The sequence below is a fragment of the Passer domesticus genome, chromosome 12, assembly GCF_036417665.1.
Source record: "Passer domesticus isolate bPasDom1 chromosome 12, bPasDom1.hap1, whole genome shotgun sequence".
In the NCBI taxonomy this organism is placed as follows: domain Eukaryota; kingdom Metazoa; phylum Chordata; class Aves; order Passeriformes; family Passeridae; genus Passer; species Passer domesticus.
The window spans coordinates 2,766,864-2,789,146 of NC_087485.1; the positions used below are offsets into that span (position 1 = coordinate 2,766,864).

General features: G+C 43.1%; 1 protein-coding gene across 2 annotated transcripts; it reads left to right on the forward strand.

Moving 5' to 3' along the window:
- Nucleotides 1-3,343: 3,343 nt before the first annotated feature.
- ZDHHC7 (zinc finger DHHC-type palmitoyltransferase 7) lies at nucleotides 3,344-22,283 on the forward strand. 2 transcript variants are annotated; one of them, XM_064387350.1, is made up of 8 exons: nucleotides 3,344-3,496; nucleotides 8,776-8,861; nucleotides 11,111-11,439; nucleotides 13,980-14,104; nucleotides 18,472-18,568; nucleotides 18,812-18,893; nucleotides 19,034-19,164; nucleotides 20,160-22,283. In XM_064387350.1, exons 3-8 carry the CDS (start codon nucleotides 11,128-11,130, stop codon nucleotides 20,334-20,336), a joined length of 924 nt encoding a protein of 307 aa, XP_064243420.1. In that variant the 5' UTR covers nucleotides 3,344-3,496; nucleotides 8,776-8,861; nucleotides 11,111-11,127; the 3' UTR covers nucleotides 20,337-22,283. The 2 variants fall into 2 exon arrangements, with proteins under 2 accessions (XP_064243420.1, XP_064243421.1); XM_064387351.1 differs by lacking the exon at nucleotides 3,344-3,496 and adding an exon at nucleotides 3,533-3,580.

The window sequence follows — 22,283 nt, forward strand, 5'->3', positions numbered from 1 at the left end:
CCTGTTAGCTCTCAAACTTCTCAGCAGATTCCCTGTCACTTGCAAAAACATTTATTGTGCATTTTTATGCCTTGTGCCTCTGTTTGGTTTTATAACCACCTCTGCCCTGGTTTGTGCTTAATGGATCAGTGCTTATGGTTCTTTCGATTTTCTTCTCTGAATGTAACTTGTTTTTAATGACCTCCTGAGCTCTGATGCTCCTTTTTGCCCTTTTCCCAGTTTGTCCTGATACGGATGTGCACTTACACTGCCTCAGTGATCATGTTTCTGTTGTTCCCTCAAAAGCTTTTAGTGCCTTAGATGTTCCTTTTACCTCTTGAAAAGGTTCCTCGGTTATACACGGCTCTCCTTTTCTGAGACCAGGCACAGCTGTTCTGTGGTGCTTTATTGCTGTCCATGGGCCACATCAAATTAAAAGGAGAAGGGCAGAAGGCACCAGAGATTCAGACAATGAAGTTCAGAAATTAATTTCTGTAAATCACCATTGCTTCAGCCAATATTGAAGGGGCACATCCTAAAGTGAAGCACCTAGAGCAGGCAGAGAGCCAATAAGGTTGTTTTCCAGAGAGTCAGAGGGACAAAAAGGTTGTTTTCATACTTCAGATTGTGCTGTGGAGGGATTGAGAACAGCCTGAAAGAAAGAGATGTGTCACAATGTTATCACCCTGCACCTGCAGCACGGCAGAGGTGGCTCAGCCCACAGAAAGGCTGCAAAGGGAATGGATTATAAAAAACAGCTTTTCTTTTTTTGCTAGAATTTTAGCACATTATTGACACAAAGCAATAGTCAGTGGGGAAAGATCCACACAAATGACAAACCTTTGGGACTTTACAAACATGCTCATAATTAAATTCTGCTCTGCCTGAGGTGGAAGGAGCTACAACAAATGGCAGATTCTTCTAAACTCTTGTTTTCCCCAGTGCAACCCACGAGCAGCTTTGCTGCCCTTCCCCAAATTGCTGGAGTCCTTACACAAACCACTTGAATTTCAATATTTGCATGTCTGAGGGGAGGAGAAATGGGGTGTGAATATTTCATGCCTGATCTGAGTCTCCCCAGGCCACGGTGAAGGCATTGTGTGTGTGTGTCCCTGCGGAATCTGCACCAGAGATAAGCTCCTTCCTTCCTCCGAGGACAGGACATGGAAACAATTTGTTTCGTGCCACCTTCTGTTTCCACATTTCTTAGGTAATTTGTTTGAGGGCTTGAAGTTATCTCCGGCAAACAATTTATCTTGGCAATGTTATTTGTGGTGGAAATGGGTTCCAAACCATCGGGACTTGCAGAAGAACCAAAGTCCTGGGGATGTTTTTGGTGTGACAACACCAGCTCTCTGTGTATTGAAACAAATCTAAGAGCTGCTCCACGTGTTCTGCAGAAATGTGGGGAGGAAAACCCTCAACTGATTTGGTTTTAAGATCAGGAGGAAATCAGGACCTGCGACCGATGCACGGTGCTAAAACACAAAGAAAAAGCAAGCTGAATTTAAGAATTTCTGGTTAGCATAAATTTAAACTTCTGCATAAGGTCTTAAACATCTGCAGTATTGCCAAAAAAAGATGTCACACTACCTAACTTTTTTGTAACTCCTGGGTAATTCTGGTATCTCAGCCAGCCTGAGACAAAAAGTACAAGAATGGTAGTTTTCTCAAGGGTTAAACTCACTGTAATTGAATAAAAAGGAATAGAATATTATTTTGTTTTCATTTTTATTCCTGCATAAATAACATATTAGTTACATTAAGGGAGAAGGCAGCTTTAGAAAATTACCATCTCTTATGATTTTGTGTCTATAAATATTTACATAATTACATTTGAAGAGCAGAGACATTGGCACAGACGAATTTCTTTTCGTATGTTGCAACCAGCTGTTGGGAAACAGAAGAAAATATGCCAAATCAAGCTTTTCAGAAGTCCCCAATATTTCAGCACAGAAGAGGAGACAAACAGGCACGTGAGCAGCTCTGTTTTATTGCACTTATCAGCACACACCACCCTGTGCACTGGCTGCCCGTGTCCCACTAGATGGTGGTCATGCTACAAGAAGAAAAAGGATGCAGGAGCCGTGCTCGAGTTGTCATCGTTTCTGTTTGTCATCCTTCAGCGTTTTTGTTTTAAAAATATCCTCAGCTCACACACTGCAAGGTTTGCTGGTTTGCCTCTACGTTTTGAGCCACTGGGTCTGTATTTTTCCTAATGCACAGTGGGAAATCCTGGATGAGTGTCATATAATATTTCCATATCAAACAATTTAGCTATTGATGTTTAGGCACAGTGAACAACTGCTGAATGTGCTCTTGAATTAGGTGCCACATCACATTCCTGAGGCTCTCAGAAGTGAAATCACAGAATCACAGATGGTTTGGGTGGGAAGGGATCTTAACTTAAAGCTCATCCCATTCCACCCCCAGCTCCCACTGTCCCAGGCTGCTCCAAACCCCATCCAACCTGGCCTTGGACACTGCCAGGGACCAGGTATGACTTAATGAGGGACTGTAAAGGAATGTGAGCACAAAAATATGTTGGACATAAAGAAAAAATTCTTCATGGAGAAACTGAATACCCACTGCCTCCGTGCTTATTTCTTGCAGGGGCAGGGTGATGTCCCCCCCTGCAGAGCTGCACAGCAGGGACCTGGAGCTGCTGCAGAGAGCCCAGAGGCGGCTCCAGGGTGAGCAGGGGATGGAGCAGCTCTGCTGGAGGAAAGGCTGGCAGAGCTGGGATTGTTCACCTGGAAAAGAGAAATTTCAAGGTGACCTCATGGCAGCTTGCATTGCCTGAAGGGAACCCACAGGAAAGATGGAAGGGGAGTGTTTGTAACAGCCTGGAGTGACAGGACCAGAGGGAACAGCCTCAAACTGACAGAGCAGGTTCGGATTAGATGTTAGGAGGAAATTCTCCCCTGTGAGGGTGGGGACACCCTGGCACAGACTGCCCAGCGAAGTTGCGGCTGCCCCATCCTTGGAAGCAGGGCCGGACCGGACCGGACCATGGCGCTCCCTGGGACAGTGGGCAGTGTCTCCGCCGGTGGCCGGGGTGGGACGGGAAGATCGCTGTCCCCAATGCCGCTCCATGAGGGCGCTGCGGGTTTCCCTGCCTATTGCTGGGGTGGGATGAGAGGATCGTTTCGCTCCGATCCCGCTCCATGAGGGCGCTGCGGGTTTCCCTGCCTATGGCCGGGGTGGGAAGGGACAATCACCACCCCTCGATGCCGCTCCATGAGGGCTCTGAGGGAGCGCCCAACCCCAGCCCCGGCCCTGCCCTCAGGGCCGCGCCAAGGGCGCCGCGCCTGCGCGGGGCCGCGCGCGCGTCCCTTCCGCCTCCCGCGGAAGCGCCGCCCCCGCCGCTTCCGGGATCCTGCGGCTCCTGGGGAGCCTCGGGAGCCGCGGGCGCGGTGGCGGCGGGCGCGGAGCTCCAGCGGCCGGGGCCCGGCCCCACCGCCCCACCGCGCCGGGCAGCGCCGCCGCCACCGCCGCTGCTACTGCTGCTGCTGAGGTAAATCCGCTCGCGCTGCCTCCCCGCGCCCCGGCGGGTCCCCGCGGCGGGAGCGCGGTGGCCCCGGAAGGGCGAGCGGGGAAGGTGAGCGGGGCCGCGCCGCCTCAGGCCGGGCTGCCGGGTGGGCGCAGCGCGCGGGGCGGGTTTTGCGTCCGCTGTCGCTTTCCGCGTTGTTTACAGTCCCTAAAACATGAAGAATTCCCCGCCGGCAGCTGCGGGCAGAGCGCGGCCGTGCCCGGCGCGGAGCCCGGGGGAGCTGAAGGGCAGCGGGCAGGGCTCGCCCCTTGCCGGCCGTGCCCTGCCGCGTGCTGCGGGGGGTTCCCCTGGTGTCTGTGCTTCTCGTTTTCCTCGTTCCCAGGCCTGTAGGAAGTGGGAATGCAAATAGCTCTCAAACGAGAGGGTGGGTTCGTGCAGCGCGGCGTGTGTGCGATCTGTGCTGTGAAAAAAGGGGTTGGGAAATCACTGCCTGCTTTTTGTACTCGTATGATGGGGTCGGGATGCAGAATTACAGTGATGTAACTGTTTGCTTTGCTGGAGACATAATTAGGTTGAAGTAGCCGTGACTGTTCACATTAACAGACTCAAATTAGCTCTTTTGAAGTGAACGCTCTCTGACTTTGAAAATTTGCAGATAAAAAGGAGCCGTGCTGGTTCATTAGGAGATGAAACTGATGTGAAATTTTAGTGGTTTGAGATTAGAGTTAAATAGCTGAGATCTTTGTGGCTGAAAGGAATTTGTAATACTTTTATCTCTCTAAATTTCTGTCTTCTTGGTTTTCCCTTAGCATAGTATATTTTGTATCATACAGATCTGATGATTTTCTTTTTCATGCCTTTTATGAGGACGGAGAACTTTTAAGGAAAGTGAATTGATGGAATTTTGCAGTGGTTGAATGAACATGAAGAACATAGAGGAAATACAAGGATTTGTGTGTCTGATGTGAGGAACATTTGAAACAAAGGCTTGAGCATTCCTCTGATGAATACTGGAAGTTGCTAGTGAGAATAGTTTAACCAACAGCATTATTTTTTTGGAACCTGGGAAGAAGAATCACATGGATATAGATGTGGATATAACAGCTGACATAAAAATGTGCTTGCCAGGCTGACACCACAGAGCAATCACTGTATGTGATACCTGAGCTCTCTTCAGTGGAGTGTGAGGGTAGAGCCTGCCCTGATGAATGCAAAAATTAGAAATAAAAAATTGCTCTCTCAAGTAGGATGTGATCCATGCAGTTGCTGTTGGCAAAGAGGTAAAACTCCCAGCTTTCACATACCAGCATTGATATTGGTGTGAGCCTGCAGCCTCGTGGAGTCTAATCTGAATTTGAGCCTGTGGCCCTGTTCCAGAAGAGGCAGAAATCAAAGCCCAGCCACAGATTGTGTTCGTGTCCTTCTCAGGTGAAGGTTGTTCAGTCCAGGAGCCTTTTGTCCTTGCTGCTGTACCCAGTGAACTCTTGCTGGATCAGATAGTGTTCTTTGCTGGGCAGCAAAGTCATGTGTGATATATTTTCTTTGACTTTCACATCTCAGGGTGAAAGATCTGTTATTGAAAAGATATCCTGCTGAACATCTCTTGTATTACTTTGTGCCTTTGGAAGAGTGATTTGGTATCATAAATCTATTCCATATCTGATGGCTTTGTAATACTTTGTACACATGTGTTCTGAATACATGCATTGGGGTGTTTTCCTGCATTTTAATAACTTCTTTTATTGTGAATTCTCATTTCTGGGTTTTGAGGATGTTTATAGAGATGCTACTGGCATAAATCATAAAAATGGTTTGAGTTGGAAGGGACCTTAAAGATCATCTTGTTCCCAGCCCCTCTGGGAACATCCTCAGGCAGATGGGATTGCTCAGAGCTCCATCCAGCCTGGCCTTGAACAATTCCAGGGATCCAGGGGCAGGGACAGCTTCTCTGGGCACCCAGTGCCAGGCCCTCACCAGCCTCCCAGGGAGCAATTCATTCTGTATATCTCAACTAAATTTCTTCTCTTTCAGTTTAAAAAAAGACATAAATAATTAGATGATCAACTTCCTAATAAGACCTTCATAGCTGTCCTGAAGTATTTCTGTGTGCCTTTAGTCTGAGGTGATTCATAAGCAGCACAGCTTTTCACAGCTGGAAAGGAGCAATTCCAGTGTTTCATGGTAGGCTGGCTTAAGGAGAATTGTTACAGCAGCTTTACACTCGACTGTATTAAAGATGTACTTAGTGACTGTTCTCTTCAATGTGTGCACACAAATAATCTCACATTAATTCCATGTTCACTGTGACGTGTCCCTGTGTGCCTGCAGGAGAGCAGAGATGGACCAGCACAAGGAAAGGGCTGCAAGGCATAAATGGGAAATCCAAGAGACAGACACTTAATACATTGTAAGAACAACAGCAGGGTTTTGGAGAGATGGTGAGCTGTGCCACTGAGCATGGATTTGGGGATAAGTTGATGGCAGCAGGGTTTTGGAGAGGTGGTGAGCTGTGCCACTGAGCCTGGATTTGGGGATAAGTTGATGGCAGCACTCCAGGGTTGTATCATGGATGTCCATCACAAGTTATTCCAGCTGTTCCTCTCCAGAGTTGTGTGTGCTGTGTTAAGGACATCCCAGGTTCCCAAATTGCTGCTGGACCAGTCCCTGAGGAAAGAGCTGAAACAGCCACAGCTGACTTTTTAAATGCCTTTGCAGCTTGGCTTGCTGGATCTGTAATGAAAGTAGTGATTCTTCTAAATGAGACACGACTCTGTGCAGACTTTATCTGATAGATCTTTATCTGTCAGCAGTGCACAGTCCAAACTGCCCATGGGTGCAGGAGGAGGTTTGCCTGCTTGGTTTACTTAAAACTCCCAAGTTCCTGGAGTTAATGTTTATGCTGTAACCTCTTAGGGAGATTACAGGGCTGTGGTTTTGATTTGCCACCAGTGCTCTGCTTCCAGGTGGGATTTAAATCCATTGTATGTAAGTGCTGCAGGGTTATTATTCTAATGTGCAATATGTGTTTGTATCTCTACAATTATGGAGAGCAATCAGAAATGTTGAAATAAAGACATTTTCTTTATTGTGTTACCACCGAAATGGGAGGAATCTTGGGAGCTGTCCATTGTGCAGCTTGAAGGAAAAGGCAACCAAAAAAAATTATGCTTTGACAGCTGATGGATTTTTAGCCTGTACATAAATTCTTACTTGTTTAAAAAATCACAGAGAAATCAGCTTTTCTTTTTTCCTGCAACAATGCTTTTGTATTCATCCTCAAAAAATAGCAGGGAAAAGGACTGTTCTTAACTCTGAAGAGCCTGGTTTTTTAATTTAATTACCAGCTCAGGGACCTCACGATACAATTAGTTGTGTTGTATCATTTGTCTTCCCAATGCCCTTTGCAACCTTCTGCAAAAACCAGTGATTTTACAAGGCCATCTTTATAACAGAAACAACATAACATAAAGCAACTTCTTCAAAAGTTGTTTGGTTTTATTCCAATAGTACATCTGCATTTTAGACCTGAGTTTCAGTACCAATGAGGTGCAGGTCAGATGACACATTCCCAACTTGAGAATTTCAAATATCACCTGAGAATGGAACAGGGCTGGGTCAAATTTAATTTACCCACGTGTGCAAACATAACATTGGGCATGAAACATTGAATAATTTGGTGTTATCTTCTGGTGCTAAATAAAGATTTGTTCAAGGTCAAATTAAAAACTGTTGCTTGGTGTATTAGAGGTTGAAGTGTAATGCTTTCTACTCTATGCAACAAAGAGTACATTTGGTTAAGACAGGCATTGAAGCAAATAAATGAAGAGTAGAGGGAAGCTGTGAGCATCTCAGTGGGGATGCTGAGCTCCCCATAAAGGGAGAGCTTTCAAACCTTGATCCTGTTCCCCTGCAGGGACCCAGGTGGGGGCACTGGTGTGGGCAGCTGGGGAGGAGAAGGAAGGGGCAGATCACATGGGAATGCCTGAATCCATTATCCCTGCAAAGCTGAGCCGAGGGGACACTTGCACATGAACCAGTAACTGGTGAGGCTGTGACAAACAGATTTTGCACAGGACTGCAGTTGGGATGAGGGACTGGCTGAACAAATCACGTCCCTGTCTCAGTGAACTCCCCAGGAGCACTTGCAGCTGCTGGCTGAGTTGAATTTTCACCTGCAGAGGCTGAGTGTGTCGTGTGCCTGTCATCCCCAGCTCCCCACGGGTGGGTGGCACTGCACATTAATGGCACACGCTCAGCCTGTCTGCTCAGCTGCCACCAGATGCCACCTCAGTGACAGATTAATGGGTGTGCGTTTCACAATATTGTGAAGTTTAAGGAAAGTATAAAAGCGTATTTGTAAAGCAAACCACAAAGCAATCACAGCTTCCTGCGGTGGTACAGAAGATAAGGGGGGTGGTTTTAAACGAAAAGAGCATCACTGGGGTTTGATATCAGAAGTTTTTCACTGTGAGGGTGGTGAAGCTCTGTCGGGGATGCCTCATCCCTGGAAATGTCCAAGCTCAGGTTGCTTGGGGGTTTGGAGCATCCTGGCATAGTGGGAGATGTCCCTGCCCATGATAGGTGGTGGCACTAGGTGACATGTAAAGGTCCCTTCCAACCCAATCTATTCAATAATTCTGATATATTCATAATAAACATTTGCATTCCCATTTAGTCTTTCACTAGAACGTTTGAGTTTGTTTAAATAAGGTAAGAGTCTTCTTTCTAATTCCCCTTGAACTGGGAACATTTGAGAATGGGTACTGAAGAACTCCACCCATAGTGTTGTGTTTGGAGTATCTGTTTCTAACAAGCTGCCTTCAGAAGCTTTTCCAGAAAGTGACATTGTATTTGCTGTAGCTCTGAAATGTCAGAATCCTTATGTTGCTTTCAAAATATATTAAGTTAACCTTGCAAATAAGAGTGATTTCCACGTCACAAAATTTAAATCAAATAAATAGAGAATAAAACCAGTGAAGAAGAAAACCTTAGGTACTTCTTTAGGCAGCTTTAATCAGACAGCAATTCAGGCCCACACCTCTTCTGTTCTCTTCCCCAAATAGAAATGAAATGCAAGGTTCTGTGCTGCAATCCTGCTCCAAGTGCCATGTGGTGATTTCCAAAAGTTAACAGTCAAAATGTCAAGGTTTCAAGTACCTGGTTTTCTAAATAAAACACAAACTCTTTCATTGCAGCTACGTGCAGCATGTTTCAGAGTGCTACTATTGATGTCTGTTATTTGTATTTAACAGTATTTTCCTGGTGCAGCTTTGCTAACCAGTTTGTTGGTGATGTCTTTGCAGATTACATCAGCCATGACTATGTGAATAACCAGGGATAAGCCAAAGGCAGGACAGGATGTCAGAATAACATACAAAACATTTTTGAGGTATTTGTTTTGCTTTGGATTTCTTTAATTGTGCTAATTTTTTTTTATTGTCTTTAAGACATTGAAGCAAAATTAATGCAGTAATTCTGTGCCATTCCATACTTAAAACATTCCTTAAAAGTTTTAGAAGCCCTTTTTTGATGAAGTAATAACTGATTTGCATGGTTATCTTCATGTTTCAACTGCTAATTATGTATTTTTATGACACTTAAATCTTCTTGACCACAAGGGGTGGTGATGTCCCAAAGTGCTATTGGACTTAATTGGGACAGATTGTAGTTTTAACTCTGAACATTAAGAAAGATCAGGATAATTTGAACTGGGTGAAAAGAGGGCCTTACTTAGGTTAAATTAAGCTTGAATTACTTTTAAGGGGAGACAAAGTTCATTCTTTACTGAGGAAATTTTCTAGTGTGTGACATCTTCATCCTTGGCTTAGCAGCTGCATTCTGGTGAGAGAGAGGAATTTTGTCCAAAAAAAAACCCAATGTGTGAACAGAAAATACAATTGAACTCCTAGAAATTGTAATAGATCCAAGCAGCAGAGCTGAATTTCAGTTTGTTCTGTTCCACAAGCTGAGAATGTGTCCTTCAGACACCTCACAGTGTCCTGGGAGCTTCCCAGCTATTTTTGCAGTTGCTCTCACATCTCTCTGCTGCATCTGCATGTATTAATTTTCATTTCTGGTTTCTTGGGTTGCACCTGCCTGGTTCTGACATCAAAGCTTAAGGATCAGAAGGATTTCCTGGGCAGAATGTGTTATTCTGATTCCTGATGAAGAATTTTAAAGGGTTTAGACAAATACAGCTTCATCAAACACCATCTCAGTGCCAGTGTCTTCACCTGGTAATGGTCATTGGGCCATTCTGGAGGAACAAAGTGATCCCATATTCAAGGTCTTGGGATGGAAATTGAAATTGCCATAATCCCTCCAGTCGTGTATAGGCTGCCATTAATAAGGGGGAAAAAAGGGAGACCTCTGTGTGCCTGTCATAAATCAATAGAAATGCTTTCAGGTTTCTCTCAGACATGGCCTTTAATAGCAGGAATCAATATGATTTTTAGAACACAGTATACTTTTAAAGCAGCAGGATATTCTTCAGGCCTAATGTTTAAGCTTTAATTTGTCTCCTGTTTGTTGATAGCACTTCAGTTCTGCCATTCCATATCTTTCCTTGGGAGAGATGTCTGGAAAATAATTCTGTTTTCATGAGAACTGTTAAGGCTTCGTGTCTGGTTTTTGCTCCGTGTTGGAAGGACAACAAAGCCCTTAAAAGAGTTTCATGAAATTAAATGAATTAATGTGTTCTTTGAAAATCTGATTGATGTAATCCATTGCCATGTCCATTTAACCAGAACCATTTGTTTCTCTTAAGTTTGGGCTGATCTGAGACCATTTGATAAGTTTTCCAGTATATCTTTGTTACAGGCTTGTGGTTTTTCCAAAACAATAACATTTTTTGTCAACAAATTCAGCTGCTTTCTAATTTGCTTATTTGTTGTGAGCAGTGTATTAGAACAGCTTTATTTCCATCCTGGTTTCTTTCTACTCTTCCCTCACTTGCTGGAGCATAATGAAAAGTCAACAGTCTGGTGCCATAATTTGCTGTTTTCAGAGAGACATGAGCTGTAATTTAATGAAAACTTTGCCATTTTATTTTGAGATAAAAGAGAGAAGTTGAGTTTTTAACAGAAGAGGAGGAGTGCTTTATGAGCACAGCATGTTGGAAATGAAACCAGGCTAAAATCCCATTGGCAGGCATTGAAGTTGCATGCTAGTAGTGGGTTAACTCTGGCTGGACATCCACCAAAACTAGTCTGTGTCTCCCCTCAGCTGGAGAGGGGAGAGAAAATATTTTAAAAAGGCTTGTGGGTCAAGATAAGAGCAGGAGAGATCACTCAGCAATCACCATCACAGGCTTGACCTGGGGAAATCATCTTAACTTATTACCAATGACATTGGAGTAGAATAATAAAAAATAAAAACTAAAACCAAAACTAAACTAAAAACAAACAAAAAAACCCCTAAAACCAAAACCTTAAAACATGTACCCCCTTCTTTCATAATCATCTTGCTGTAGTCACAGAATCGCTCAGGTGTCGATCAGAAAGAATCCCAGTTCTCTTTTGAACTTGAACATGCTTTATCTCCCAGAAACAAAAACCCGGAGCCAGCTGTACTCAATCTCCTCATTAATAATTAATAATAATGGTAATGATGGTGGTGGTGGTGTGTTTGTCCCTGCAGGGCGAGGCCAGCAAACCATGCAGTCATCAGGGCACCGTTTCCGCGATGTCGAGCACCACCCGCTCCTGGCCGACAATGACAGCTACGACTCCTCCTCCTCCTCCTCGGAGGCTGACATGGCTGAGAGGGTCTGGTTCATCCGGGATGGCTGTGGCATGGTCTGTGCCATCATGACCTGGCTCCTGGTGGTCTATGCAGACTTTGTAGTGACTTTTGTCATGTTGCTGCCTTCCAAAGACTTTTGGTACTCCGTGATCAACGGGGTTCTCTTTAACTGCTTGGCAGTGCTGGCTCTGTCGTCACATCTGAGGACTATGCTGACTGATCCAGTAAGTATCCAGGAGTTCCTTGGCATTGGATTGTCCCCTCCATCTGCACAGAAGTTTGGAGAAGTGATACCAGGTCTTCTGCTGCGAAAAGTAGCGTTAGGGTCAAAATCCTCGTGTTAGGGTCAAAATCCTCATGTCAGATTCAAAATATTTGTGTTAGAGTGAAAATCCTCATGTCAGATTCAAAACCCTCAAGGTTTTGATGATACCTGTGCTTATCATCAGGATGGTACCTCTGCTTCTCTTATTACTCCATTAATGAAACCATAGAGGAACAGTCAATATAAAATTTATAAAAGTGTTAGACTCAAAAAAATCAGTAAAATATTACTCCAAGTCCTGAAGAAGCTCATAAAGTTTAGTCTTCTCTGTCCTCATTTTTCTTACTTTTTTTCATCAGATTTATTTTTAAAATTTGTACCTTCATCCTTTTGCATCTCTCGAAATGCTCCCATTTATGGCATATGGAAGAACTTTCAGAGGTGGATGTGTTGCAAAACCTCAGGCACACTTGGCATAGTGGAAAAACCACTGTCCCATGTGATTCCTGCATTTTTGTCTTTAAATATTTGGAGTCAGAGGGAAGGGACATTTAAGCTGAACACACACTGAAGCATTGTAGGTGTAAGAGTTGTAAAATTCTTCTCATTTATTAGAACTTTTACTTCTCAAGATTTCAGGAGATTAAATGGTTGATTTTGTACTAAAATCCATTACTATTTTTAGGGAATGTCTGGGGAAAACATCTATTTTCTTCAGATTTTGTGGAGAAAAATGGAGATTTTTCTCCAGTAGCAGTGTATAGAGAAGTTAAGGGAGTGTTCAAAAACCCAGCATGGTGTTGTAGTTAATTATTTTCTAGGTCTTTGATTTACTTCTGTCCACACCCAGTGATGAAACACCACAACTTCTACAAACTGTGACAGCTAAGAGAGTTAATGTTTTAAGGATTTATTGCTTATAAATATGAGCTGATAAAATCGGGTGTCTTCCTAGACCTGTGGTGTTTTTTATGATCCAAACTGAGATGAGTCACTGCTTTTTTCCTCCATTCCTTTCGTGCTGACTCCCAGAATGGAAGACACAACTGTGTGATAGAAACGAAGATGAAAGGAATGAACTGCCTCAAAACCTATGTGAATTAAATTTACTCTTGTCACTATAAAAATAGATTTTTGGTGGCTGGCTGTGACTGTGAAAGATGTTTTTGAAATAGAGTCTATTTTTTGTCAGCAAAATGCTTGAGAGCATGGTGTGAGGTTCTCATCCTTGTGGCAGGTGAATAGGGGAATGTGAGATGTTTACACCAAATATTAACTGGGGTAAGAACATTCAGATTGCAAAATCCACCTCAGGAGTACAACATGAGTGTTTAAGGACATCTCTGTGTACCCCTGTGAGCACTGGTCAGGTGTGAAGCACCACTCAGCCAAAGAGCTCACCTGGGACAGGACCTGGGCTGTGTCTTGCCCAACACAAACACAAATTTATTATTCCAGGCCATAGGTAACAAAAACTCCCTGCCTCAGCAGAGGGTGTTTGGCAGGGGAATCTGAATTCCTGCTGGCTTCTTAATTCTGTCCCAGAACTTCTTAAGGTGTCTGTGTCAAGTGCTGATGTTGCCAGGGAGCATTTTTGAATGAGAATTAATTGTAGAGTGTTGCAGTTGGCTTAGGCTGACCTGCAGAAGGCTGTCCCTGCGTGAAGGAAGTGCTGACCTGGAGCAGTTGTACAGAAAGGCCACTTGGTTGTCACATCCCAGCTTATTTCACAATCACTTCCCCTCACAGATAAGGCTTTATCTCCACAAATGAGCAGGGTGGCAGTGGTGCTGTCCATTATTTTCTCCTTACTAATCCAAATTTAGATCCTGAACTCAGGATGCAGCTCTGTGATAATCAGATCAGAGGACTAATCACTAAAAGTTAATTTCTTTTTCCAATCAATTATTTTTATTTTGAATCAATCCCTTCAACTCTTTACCACAAAGCTGCACAATAAAGAAGAGTAAAGAAGCTAGTGCTGGTCCTGCTAACAGTGTCCAAGCCAAAGATTTTAGGAAAAAATAAAATTACAGTTCTCAAAAACTTGGGGCACGTGATTAAACCCTGGCTTCAGAGAGTTGAAATAACATCTTTCAGGTAGTTGCTGATTTAACTTTCGTGGATGGCTTGGCCTATTAATCAAATGCCACAAGAAATATTCAGGGTAACTCCTCAGCAAATGATGGGCAGTGCTTGTATCTGCAGGGTAAGATGTCTCCCTCTTCATTTCTGTGGGCTGGTGACAGGATTTTCTATGAGAATTAAGCTAATTCTTGGCCAGAGATGAGTCTTGCTGGAATAAAGCTGAATTTGAGGTCAAGCAGAGGTAATTTATTCATTTGGAATTGATTCTGGCTTATAGGAGACTGGCTTTGAATAAATGAACTTATTTCAGCAATTATCCTGAGGTTACTGGTATGAAGTCTATGAAATGTATTTTTAAATGCTCTCATGCCATTTAAGAAGCTTTTTCTCCTCTAATTGAAATGATTTCAGGGGGCTGTGCCCAAAGGAAATGCCACTAAAGAATACATGGATAATTTGCAACTGAAACCAGGAGAAGTGATCTACAAATGTCCCAAGTGCTGTAGTATCAAACCTGAGCGTGCACACCACTGCAGGTATGCCAGAGTTCCTTAAAGAGTTCTGCATTTGGAGGCATGGAATAACATTCCTGATATTTGTTCATTTTTCCCCCCCACAAATTTCTTTTGGTATCCACTAAACTTTCAAATTCCTACATTGCAGAGTATTTTATGAGTGTAATGTACTATGGCCAAAAATGACTGGATGAGGGGAGAGAAGTAAGAAACTCTAAGATTTTATTAAAATAACTGTGCTATGGTGTCTTAAATAATTGTGATCAGTGAATATCTTTTCCTGTACATCATTCCAGTTACTGTGCTGTGAGAAATGCAGGGCAAAGAAAAGAATCTCAAATTTCTGAGGGAGCTGATTTAAGAAGTCACTCCTGCAGTCTTAAATTAACAAAATTTAGAGTAGTTTTAAATGATTGCTTTCTGTCATCTCTTCTTTGCAATGCATTTGAAGTTATATGTGAATTGGCAGATGATTTTCCCAAAGTTGCATGAATAATTGGTTAAATGCACTTCCACTTTCTGAAAATCCATTTGAATAAGGACAGAGGTGATGATCATTTGAACTAAACATGCTATGGAAGAGATAGTAAATGTATATTTTTAATTCCCAGTCTTGGGAGTTTTCAGGCACAGTGGAAATGCTTTTGTAGTGTTTATTGTGTGCCAGTTGAAAATAGCTGTGCCTGCATAATCAGGCCTTACATAAAGATGCAAATGCCTCTGGTGGCTCTCTAGGTGTGGGGAGTGATGTGTGTTGAATTGTGAGAAGTACTAAATTGAAATCTCTGAGTTAGTGCCTGTCAAAAGCACAGAGCAGAGTCTTGTCAGGACTCTGAGATGATTCTGGAGCTTTGTGGATTCTAAATTAACAGCCTTGTGTGTGTCAGTGCTCAGTGCTACGGCTGAGAAGCTGCTCCCATTTATAAATACTCAGCCTTGGCACGGAGCTCCTGTTCTTCTCTCAGCTGTGAGTGGGTTTTTGGATCTGGAGTGTGAAGGGAGAAGTTCCATGGATAAACAGGCAGGGATGGAATGGTCTCCAGTTGCTCTGTGCTTGCTTTACGCTGGCTTTGCTCAGGTGCAGATCCCAGGGCTGCCTTGCTGTGCAGGGATGCTGCTGCTGCTGCTTTATCAGCTCAGGAGTGCTCACTGGAGGATGGCTGGGGGTGGAGGCAGCACAGCTGCTCCTGGAAAATCCCTGGGGATCCAGGAGAGCTGTGCAGTGTTCACGTGGCCTGGCTCTGTGTCTGTGAGGGACAGATGGGAGCCCCTGCAAGATGGGCTGCATCTCACTCATTTTCTCACCCCATATTCAGGGTGATTCCTACAGAGACCTTGCAGGTATCTATGCAAAGCATTTCCCACATCTTTGGTCCTGGTAGGATTTGCTGATTTGGAAGGAGCCCTAAGTGAAGCCATAATCTGTTGAACTCTATATGACAGATAAAGAGCTGGAGTATCAGACATCCTGGAGCTCAAATGCCTTCTTTATAGCAATAATTTGAGCAACACTTATTGTTAAAGCAGAGCAAGAATGGATAATGTCTGTGATAAAGAAAATACCTGGTATTTTCAAAGGGTTTGTTTTCCCCAAGCACCTGTTTGGGGATCCAGCTTTGTCTGTCTTAGGAATTGTTTTAATCCTTGGTCAAATATTCTGTCAGATGATCTACCTAAGAATAAAGGAGGCATTTTGGGGCTTGCTCAGTGCATTCCTGGCTCCACAGAATATCTGAAAGAGAAAGCCAGAGCCTGAAAGTGTAATGAGGCTGCTGTCATGTTTTTCTCAGCAGTTGGATTTCTGGTTTAATTGTCTTTGTTTCTGTTAATCTGATTCTTTGCCTTCGATTTATCACTGCAGGAGTTCACCCAATAGAAAAAGGGTTTGTTTGATTATGCTGCCAATTTTTTTATTGGTTTGCAAACCCATTCCAAGGACATTAAAAGGATGATCTAGTCCCAAGTATTCAAAGTGGCAATTTGCTGATAGAAGAGGCTTGAAAATGGAAATTGAAGTTGGTTGCTGTTGGGAAATACTTACACTCAGAGAGCCACAGTGCATGTTTTGAGTAGTAAATTATTAACAGAAGAGACTCTTAGGATGTAGTTACGAAAATTGTTGTGCAACACTGCAACAGAAGTTCTTTTAAGGAAGAAAAATAGTTTCATAATACACATTAGTGATGGGGAAAAGAGCAAGAACCTTTTATTTACAGCTAAGCATCTCTGAAATAAAGAGCTGAAATTGAAGTGATGTTTTGGTGAGCAGTTAACATTTTCAGCACAGGGAAGAGCCCTGAGTGAATGGGATTTCATTTTCACTGAAGGAGCACAGCTGTCATCATTTCTGCCTCTTCTGAGAGCCTGTGTTTGTGTGTGGGGAGCTGCTACTCTGAATAAAGTCACTGAGATGTTTCCACCAGGCTCCCAGGGAATATCTGTTGCCCACACCCATTTCTCTTGGGTCTTTATCTGTGTTTTTCTAAATGTTATCTTTGCCATTCAGAGCTGTAATTGCACCTGCCTGAGTTCATGGAGCAGCAATTCCAGGCTGGAGGAGAGACTTTCCTCCATCCACAGGTGCTTGCTCTGTTTGCTTCTCCCTTGTGAGCAACCCTGGGTGCAGCTGAAGGAGGGATTGCCCCAAACTCCTGCTGCACCAAAAGGAGTAAAATACAGGGGATGGGGTAGGAAGAAGGCAGAACTGCTGCTGGAAGCATTGCTGGGAGATTGTTGGTGGGAGATCAGGAATGAAGGCAGGGTTCCAGATATCTGAGCTCTTGTGAGAGCTCTGTGTGGGCTTGTGAGAAATTCTGAATGAGCAGAATCGAGTCCTGCCCACCTCACATCCTCCAGCCTTCAGCTGAGGGTAGGATTTTACTCAGCACTTCACATTAATATTGCTTTTTAGGGTGCTGGCATAGATTCTGTGGCACATGAGGAGCCTTGTCTGGTTGTGGTACTCGGGAAATGAGAGGCTGAGCTTGCAGGCAGCAAGGAAAATCTTTTGAGGAGCCTCCTGAATGTCTCCTCTCAAGTCATACCCACTTTTCCTGGGCAGGGAGTGGTTGTGGTGTTTATCTGCTATTGGGATTTTCACTTGTGTTTAAAAATTCATTGGTAGCAGAGGATGAATCCTCTTTAATGTCCACAAAACAAGAGGCAGGGGTGATGTAGGGGCTGGGTTTTTATAACCCCGACCAAAGGCAGCTTCATTTGGGATTCTTCCACCTAACATGCACATGGTGTGTTCTGCCTCGTGCTGAATTACCTTAGAATCATACAAATGTGACAACTTAAAAATTATTTTCTGCCTCAGAGCACTGATTTCCCCCCACACCTCCCTCTTTTGTCTCTCCAGTGACAGTGAGAGCTTTGCTTTGTGGTTTGTCACTGCAGCACTTGTAGATACCACACATAAATTAGCCTGTGTCAAAAACAAAGGGGTTTGAATAACAGTGCCTGCATTTTTTAGGCTTATTTGGCTTTGTGTGTGCTGAAGTGAAAATGTTTAATATTCTGATATTCAGTGGGAAAATCTGGAGCACTGAGTGTGTGGCTGTCCTGAGTACAAAGCTGGGAAAATGTAATATCAGATTGCTTAAGCTATTGATTTATGAAGAACTACAACAGATGTTGCAACTGTTTAGTTTTTGGTGTGTAATTCTTCATATTTGGCTGCAGAACTGAGCCCTCTGCTGCTGTATGGCAGATGTAAAATGGAGTTATTGGAGTATTTATTTGTCTTCTGTGGATATAGTCTTGACTCAAAATTGGGCAGGAACCAAGTGAACCAGCAGAGAACAGGAGTGTTCAAGCAGTCATGAACAAGTAGCTAATTGATAAGTGCTGGTTATAGTTTCAATATTTGTGTTTTCTCTTGAGGAAGTGAGGTTTGATACTGTAGGCTGTGCTTTAGTTGAGATTTTGATTGCATAAATTTAGAATTTTATGGCCAGTTGAGACCTCAAGAGTGACGGTTTCTCCCTTGGAGATGTCAATTTTTTCTTATCCACAAGCAAAATTTATAACTTGAAAGCCTGTAAAAGTGAAATATTTACTTTATCTAAAAAACTTCTCCAGAAAGGAAAGGGTCTTATTAATACTGAATGAGAGAGAGCTGAAGCTTTGCTTATTCTGAGCTGCAGGTGTCTGAACTTCTGGATTTGTTTTATTGTGAGGAGTATTTTATGTGCACAGTCCATTTTGGAGCAACCAAAAGCTGAGTTGTGAGAGGGAACAAACATTTCTTTAAAGAAATGCAAATAAAATCCCTGTCTGCATTTTGTCAGGAAATATTTCAGCCCATCATCCTGTGACCACTGGCTGCCCTTGTTTCTACATTTCAAATACAATTTCTCAACAGAAGCCTCTTGTCCTTTTTCCAGTATTTGCAAGCGATGCATCCGAAAGATGGATCACCACTGCCCCTGGGTGAACAATTGTGTGGGGGAGAAAAATCAGAGATTTTTTGTTCTGTTTACGGTAAGTGAGCAACAGCAGCTTGATTTTAGTCTGAATTTTCCTTGCTTGTAACAATTTATGTTGTGCTTAGTGAGGAATGGCTTTAGGACATGATTGTGTTGTTAAATTGGGTGGGTTTGTTCCTTCTCTGCAAGGTGTTTCCACCCATATTGATTTTAATTTTGTGCTGTTGTTTCAAAGTTTCTTGGTTTTGCTGTGTTTTATGCAGTGGCAGAGTGAAATGATGCTGTCTCTTGTTTGCAGATGTACATAGCCCTAATTTCAGCTCATGCTCTTGTACTCTGTGGATTTCAGTTCTTCTCCTGTGTCCGAGGGCAGTGGACTGGTGAGCAAATAAATTCTATTTCACATTTAAAATAAACTTCTGATTTTGCAGCAGCTTTATTTGCTGATCAAGAAAATAAAGAATTTTATGGAATAGTTACCATGGGGTTTTTTTGTAACTACAATATTTCATTTTCACAGAGTGCAGTGACTTCTCCCCACCTGTAACTGTGATCCTGATGATCTTCTTGTGCCTTGAGGGTTTTCTGTTTCTCACTTTCACTGCAGTCATGTTTGGCACCCAAATCCACTCAATATGCAATGATGAAACGGTAAAAACCTTGACTTTTTTGTATTCTGTAAAATTTATTCTGGGAAGATGTGATTAGATGTGGTTTTATTTGCATGAGGAGAGGCTCTTATTTCAGAGAAAGCTGCAAAACTTCAATAGTTCATCATTTTTATTTTCTGCAGTTGGGGGAAGATTGGAATGGTGTAGTGGGGGTTGCTTCCTACCAGAAGTTCTTGCACTGTTTGCTTTTTTGACATTTTGTAATTTGGTTTTAAATGGCAAAGAATGTGAAGCTTCTGACTTGAGGTTTGACTTTCCCTTCTGAGCTGGCACAAATTCCTGCTGGGTGCCAGGGGAGGTGTTTGCTTTTCTCAGGTTTACACTGAAAATCACTGTCTGTCACCTCACTGTGGTACATTTTATCAGAGGATAAAACAGAGTTTGGGCCATTGGCTCCCTTGTCCTTAGATCTGCAGTGTCACACCTGGAGAGAATAATTGCTTGGAAATTGAAAGGGAATTGAATCCTGTGACTGTTCAATATTTCCTCATGTTTAAAAGTGTATTTCTGTACTGAGGAGTAAGTACAAAACAACTGGTAAATATTGAGCTTTCATTAGTGGGAAGCACAAAAAATGACCACCAAAATAATGCATTTGGGAGAGTAATCCTGCCTCCAGTAATTGTGGAGCAGGAGCCCTATTGTCTGCTTTCATTAATTGAGTAAACAACTTGTAGTGGAGGATATTGCACATCAGCTTTTCTGGGATTTTTGTCTTTTAGCTAGAGGGGGAAAGAGATAGAGGTATCAACCTCCTTGTACATATTTTATGTTCTAAATCTTCTGCCCTGTATCCACAGGGCTAAAACACTTTCTAACTTCTCCCTTAATAATTAATAAGTAACAGTAAGAAGCCAATCAGCTGAGGAACAACACAATGAAACAGCACAATAAAAATGCAAACCTGGTTTTTATAGCCACCATTAAACTAAACCTTGGACTTAGCAGTGCATCCCTGCCTGTGTTTATTTGCAGGAGATTGAAAGACTGAAGAGTGAAAAGCCAACGTGGGAGCGCAGGCTCCGCTGGGAAGGGATGAAATCTGTTTTTGGGGGCCAGCCCTCCCTGCTGTGGATCAACCCCTTCGCAGGATTTCGGATCAGGAGACTTCTACTGCGAGGGAAGAAAGGAGGACCTGAGTTTTCTGTTTGAGTTGAAATATGCTGGAACTTGCAAGAATCCTATATAGTATTTATTTTGGGGCCAGAGAAGGCTGTCTACATATAATCTGTGACCAGGTGAAACTGATAACAGACATTTGCTTGTAGCAAGCAGAGTTTTCTACGTTTATTGTCACAGACATCTCATTAATTCTGAGACAGGAACTGGATCTGCCATGATCTTCACAGCAGGATAAGCACGTGGTCACACTAAAGAAGCCAAATGTTGTCATGCTACTGTAATTTATTTTCTGAGATTACTTCCCCAATTTTTTGTTAAACCCTTTTTATTTGATACATGTCTGGGGAATTACCTGTGTGTTTTTATAACGAGTCTAAGTCCTTGGATGCAGTTGTCAATCATTAGGAGGAGCATTCTGGTGGAAGTTGATCTGCAGTGAGACACAGCCTTCTCAGTCCAGATTTCAGGGAATTGTGCTTTGTTCAGTTCTCCTTTCTCTTTCAGGTTGTCCTGATAAGCAGAGCTGTCCCTGTGTGTCCCACACATTCCTCATGTGCAGGTGATGCCCAGGACTGCTGCCCAGCACAGAGGCACTGTCACACCCTGCCCTGTGTCTTCCCAGGCTCCCTAGAGCATGGCCTGTGTTTGGCAGTGCCCATCCCATCTGGCATTTAGGGAAAGGCTAAATTTTCACTTGTAACCTGGCTGGGGGCCAAATCCTGCCCTGGGATGTGCATTTTCAGTTCCTCATGCTTTGGTTGCAGAGGAGCTCAGGTGTGGACTGTGCAGGGATGAGTGGGAGCAGTGTCCTGCTGTGTGAGGTGACAGTGAGTGGACAAATTGGGGGTCATTCACTGCAGACACTTTGTCCTTGTGGGGTCTTGCTCTGCCCCTTTTTTACTGTACAGACTTTTCATAGAGGGAAAGCTGTTAATGACCCCTTGAACAAAGACAGCAGAGAAAGAGGCAACTTCCCTCCTTTCTCAAGTACAGCACATCTTAAATGTAGAAACATCTGCAATAGAAAGAGTTATTTTGAATTTAACCTTTTCCAACCAAAACTACTTTGAAGAAATGAGAGCAATATAGACCTAGAACTGCTTTATGTGGGCCTGATAAACAACAGTAGTGCTAAAAAATGTTCATAAATCTGCAAGTAATGAAATACAAGCTGCAAGTCATAAAAATCCAGCTAAAAGTTGATTCTTTAAAAATGACATTTAGACTATTTTTTGTATTATTGTTAACCTATAAATTACTGACCATATAAAGGATAAAGCAGGAGCCTTGATGCATAGCTTGAAATCGTGCCTAGAAAGTAAATAGCTCCCTGTTTTTGGGACTTGCCTTAAAATTGTCCTGTTCTTGCTTTTGCTCAGCCAGTGGCACTGGTGACCTGTCCCACCTGCAGCAGCTCAGAGCCCTGCACTCCAACCTTTGTGCCCTGCAGGAGCTGTTTCCTTTCTCAGTGCCCTGCTTCTCCATCTCTTCGTGGCATCCTGATCCCAGCTCCATCAGTTTCTGTTCCATGGGGTGGCTGAAGGTACCGAGGGATCCATTTCTTGTCTGTGCCCTGTGAACAAAACTGTGCAATACTTTGGGATATTTTCACTTTGCTTGGGGGAGGGTGGTGGTGTGGAATGCTGGAGCCTTCCTAGGTGGAAATCCACTGGAATTGCAGTCCTGTGAACAAAACTGAGGGGGAAGCTGGAAGTTCCACAGGATTCTGTGCAGATTCAGTTGCACACTTTAAAGACTGGGGAGAAAAAAATGTGTCTGGCTTTGTCCTGAGGCTCTTACTGTGTATATTGTTCAATGAGAAAATCAGAAAATAGCACTCCAGGTGGTTGGACCCTGTGACTTGGCAAATGTGTGCGTGTGAAATCCGGTTTACTGGCTTTTCAAATCCTTACGTTGTAATTTTTTTTTTTAATGTAAAAAAGAATAAACTAATGAATTGAAGTCTTAGTTGATTAA

What these genes read in the sequence shown, in the direction of transcription:
- ZDHHC7 (XM_064387350.1), top strand. Translation starts at nt 11,128, where the DNA reads ATGCAGTCATCAGGGCACCGTTTCCGCGATGTCGAGCACCACCCGCTC. An exon ending in GATTTTTTGTTCTGTTTACG is followed by an intron (nt 18,569 to 18,811) that starts GTAAGTGAGCAA and finishes TCTTGTTTGCAG; the next exon opens with ATGTACATAGCCCTAATTTC. An exon ending in CAATATGCAATGATGAAACG is followed by an intron (nt 19,165 to 20,159) that starts GTAAAAACCTTG and finishes GTTTATTTGCAG; the next exon opens with GAGATTGAAAGACTGAAGAG.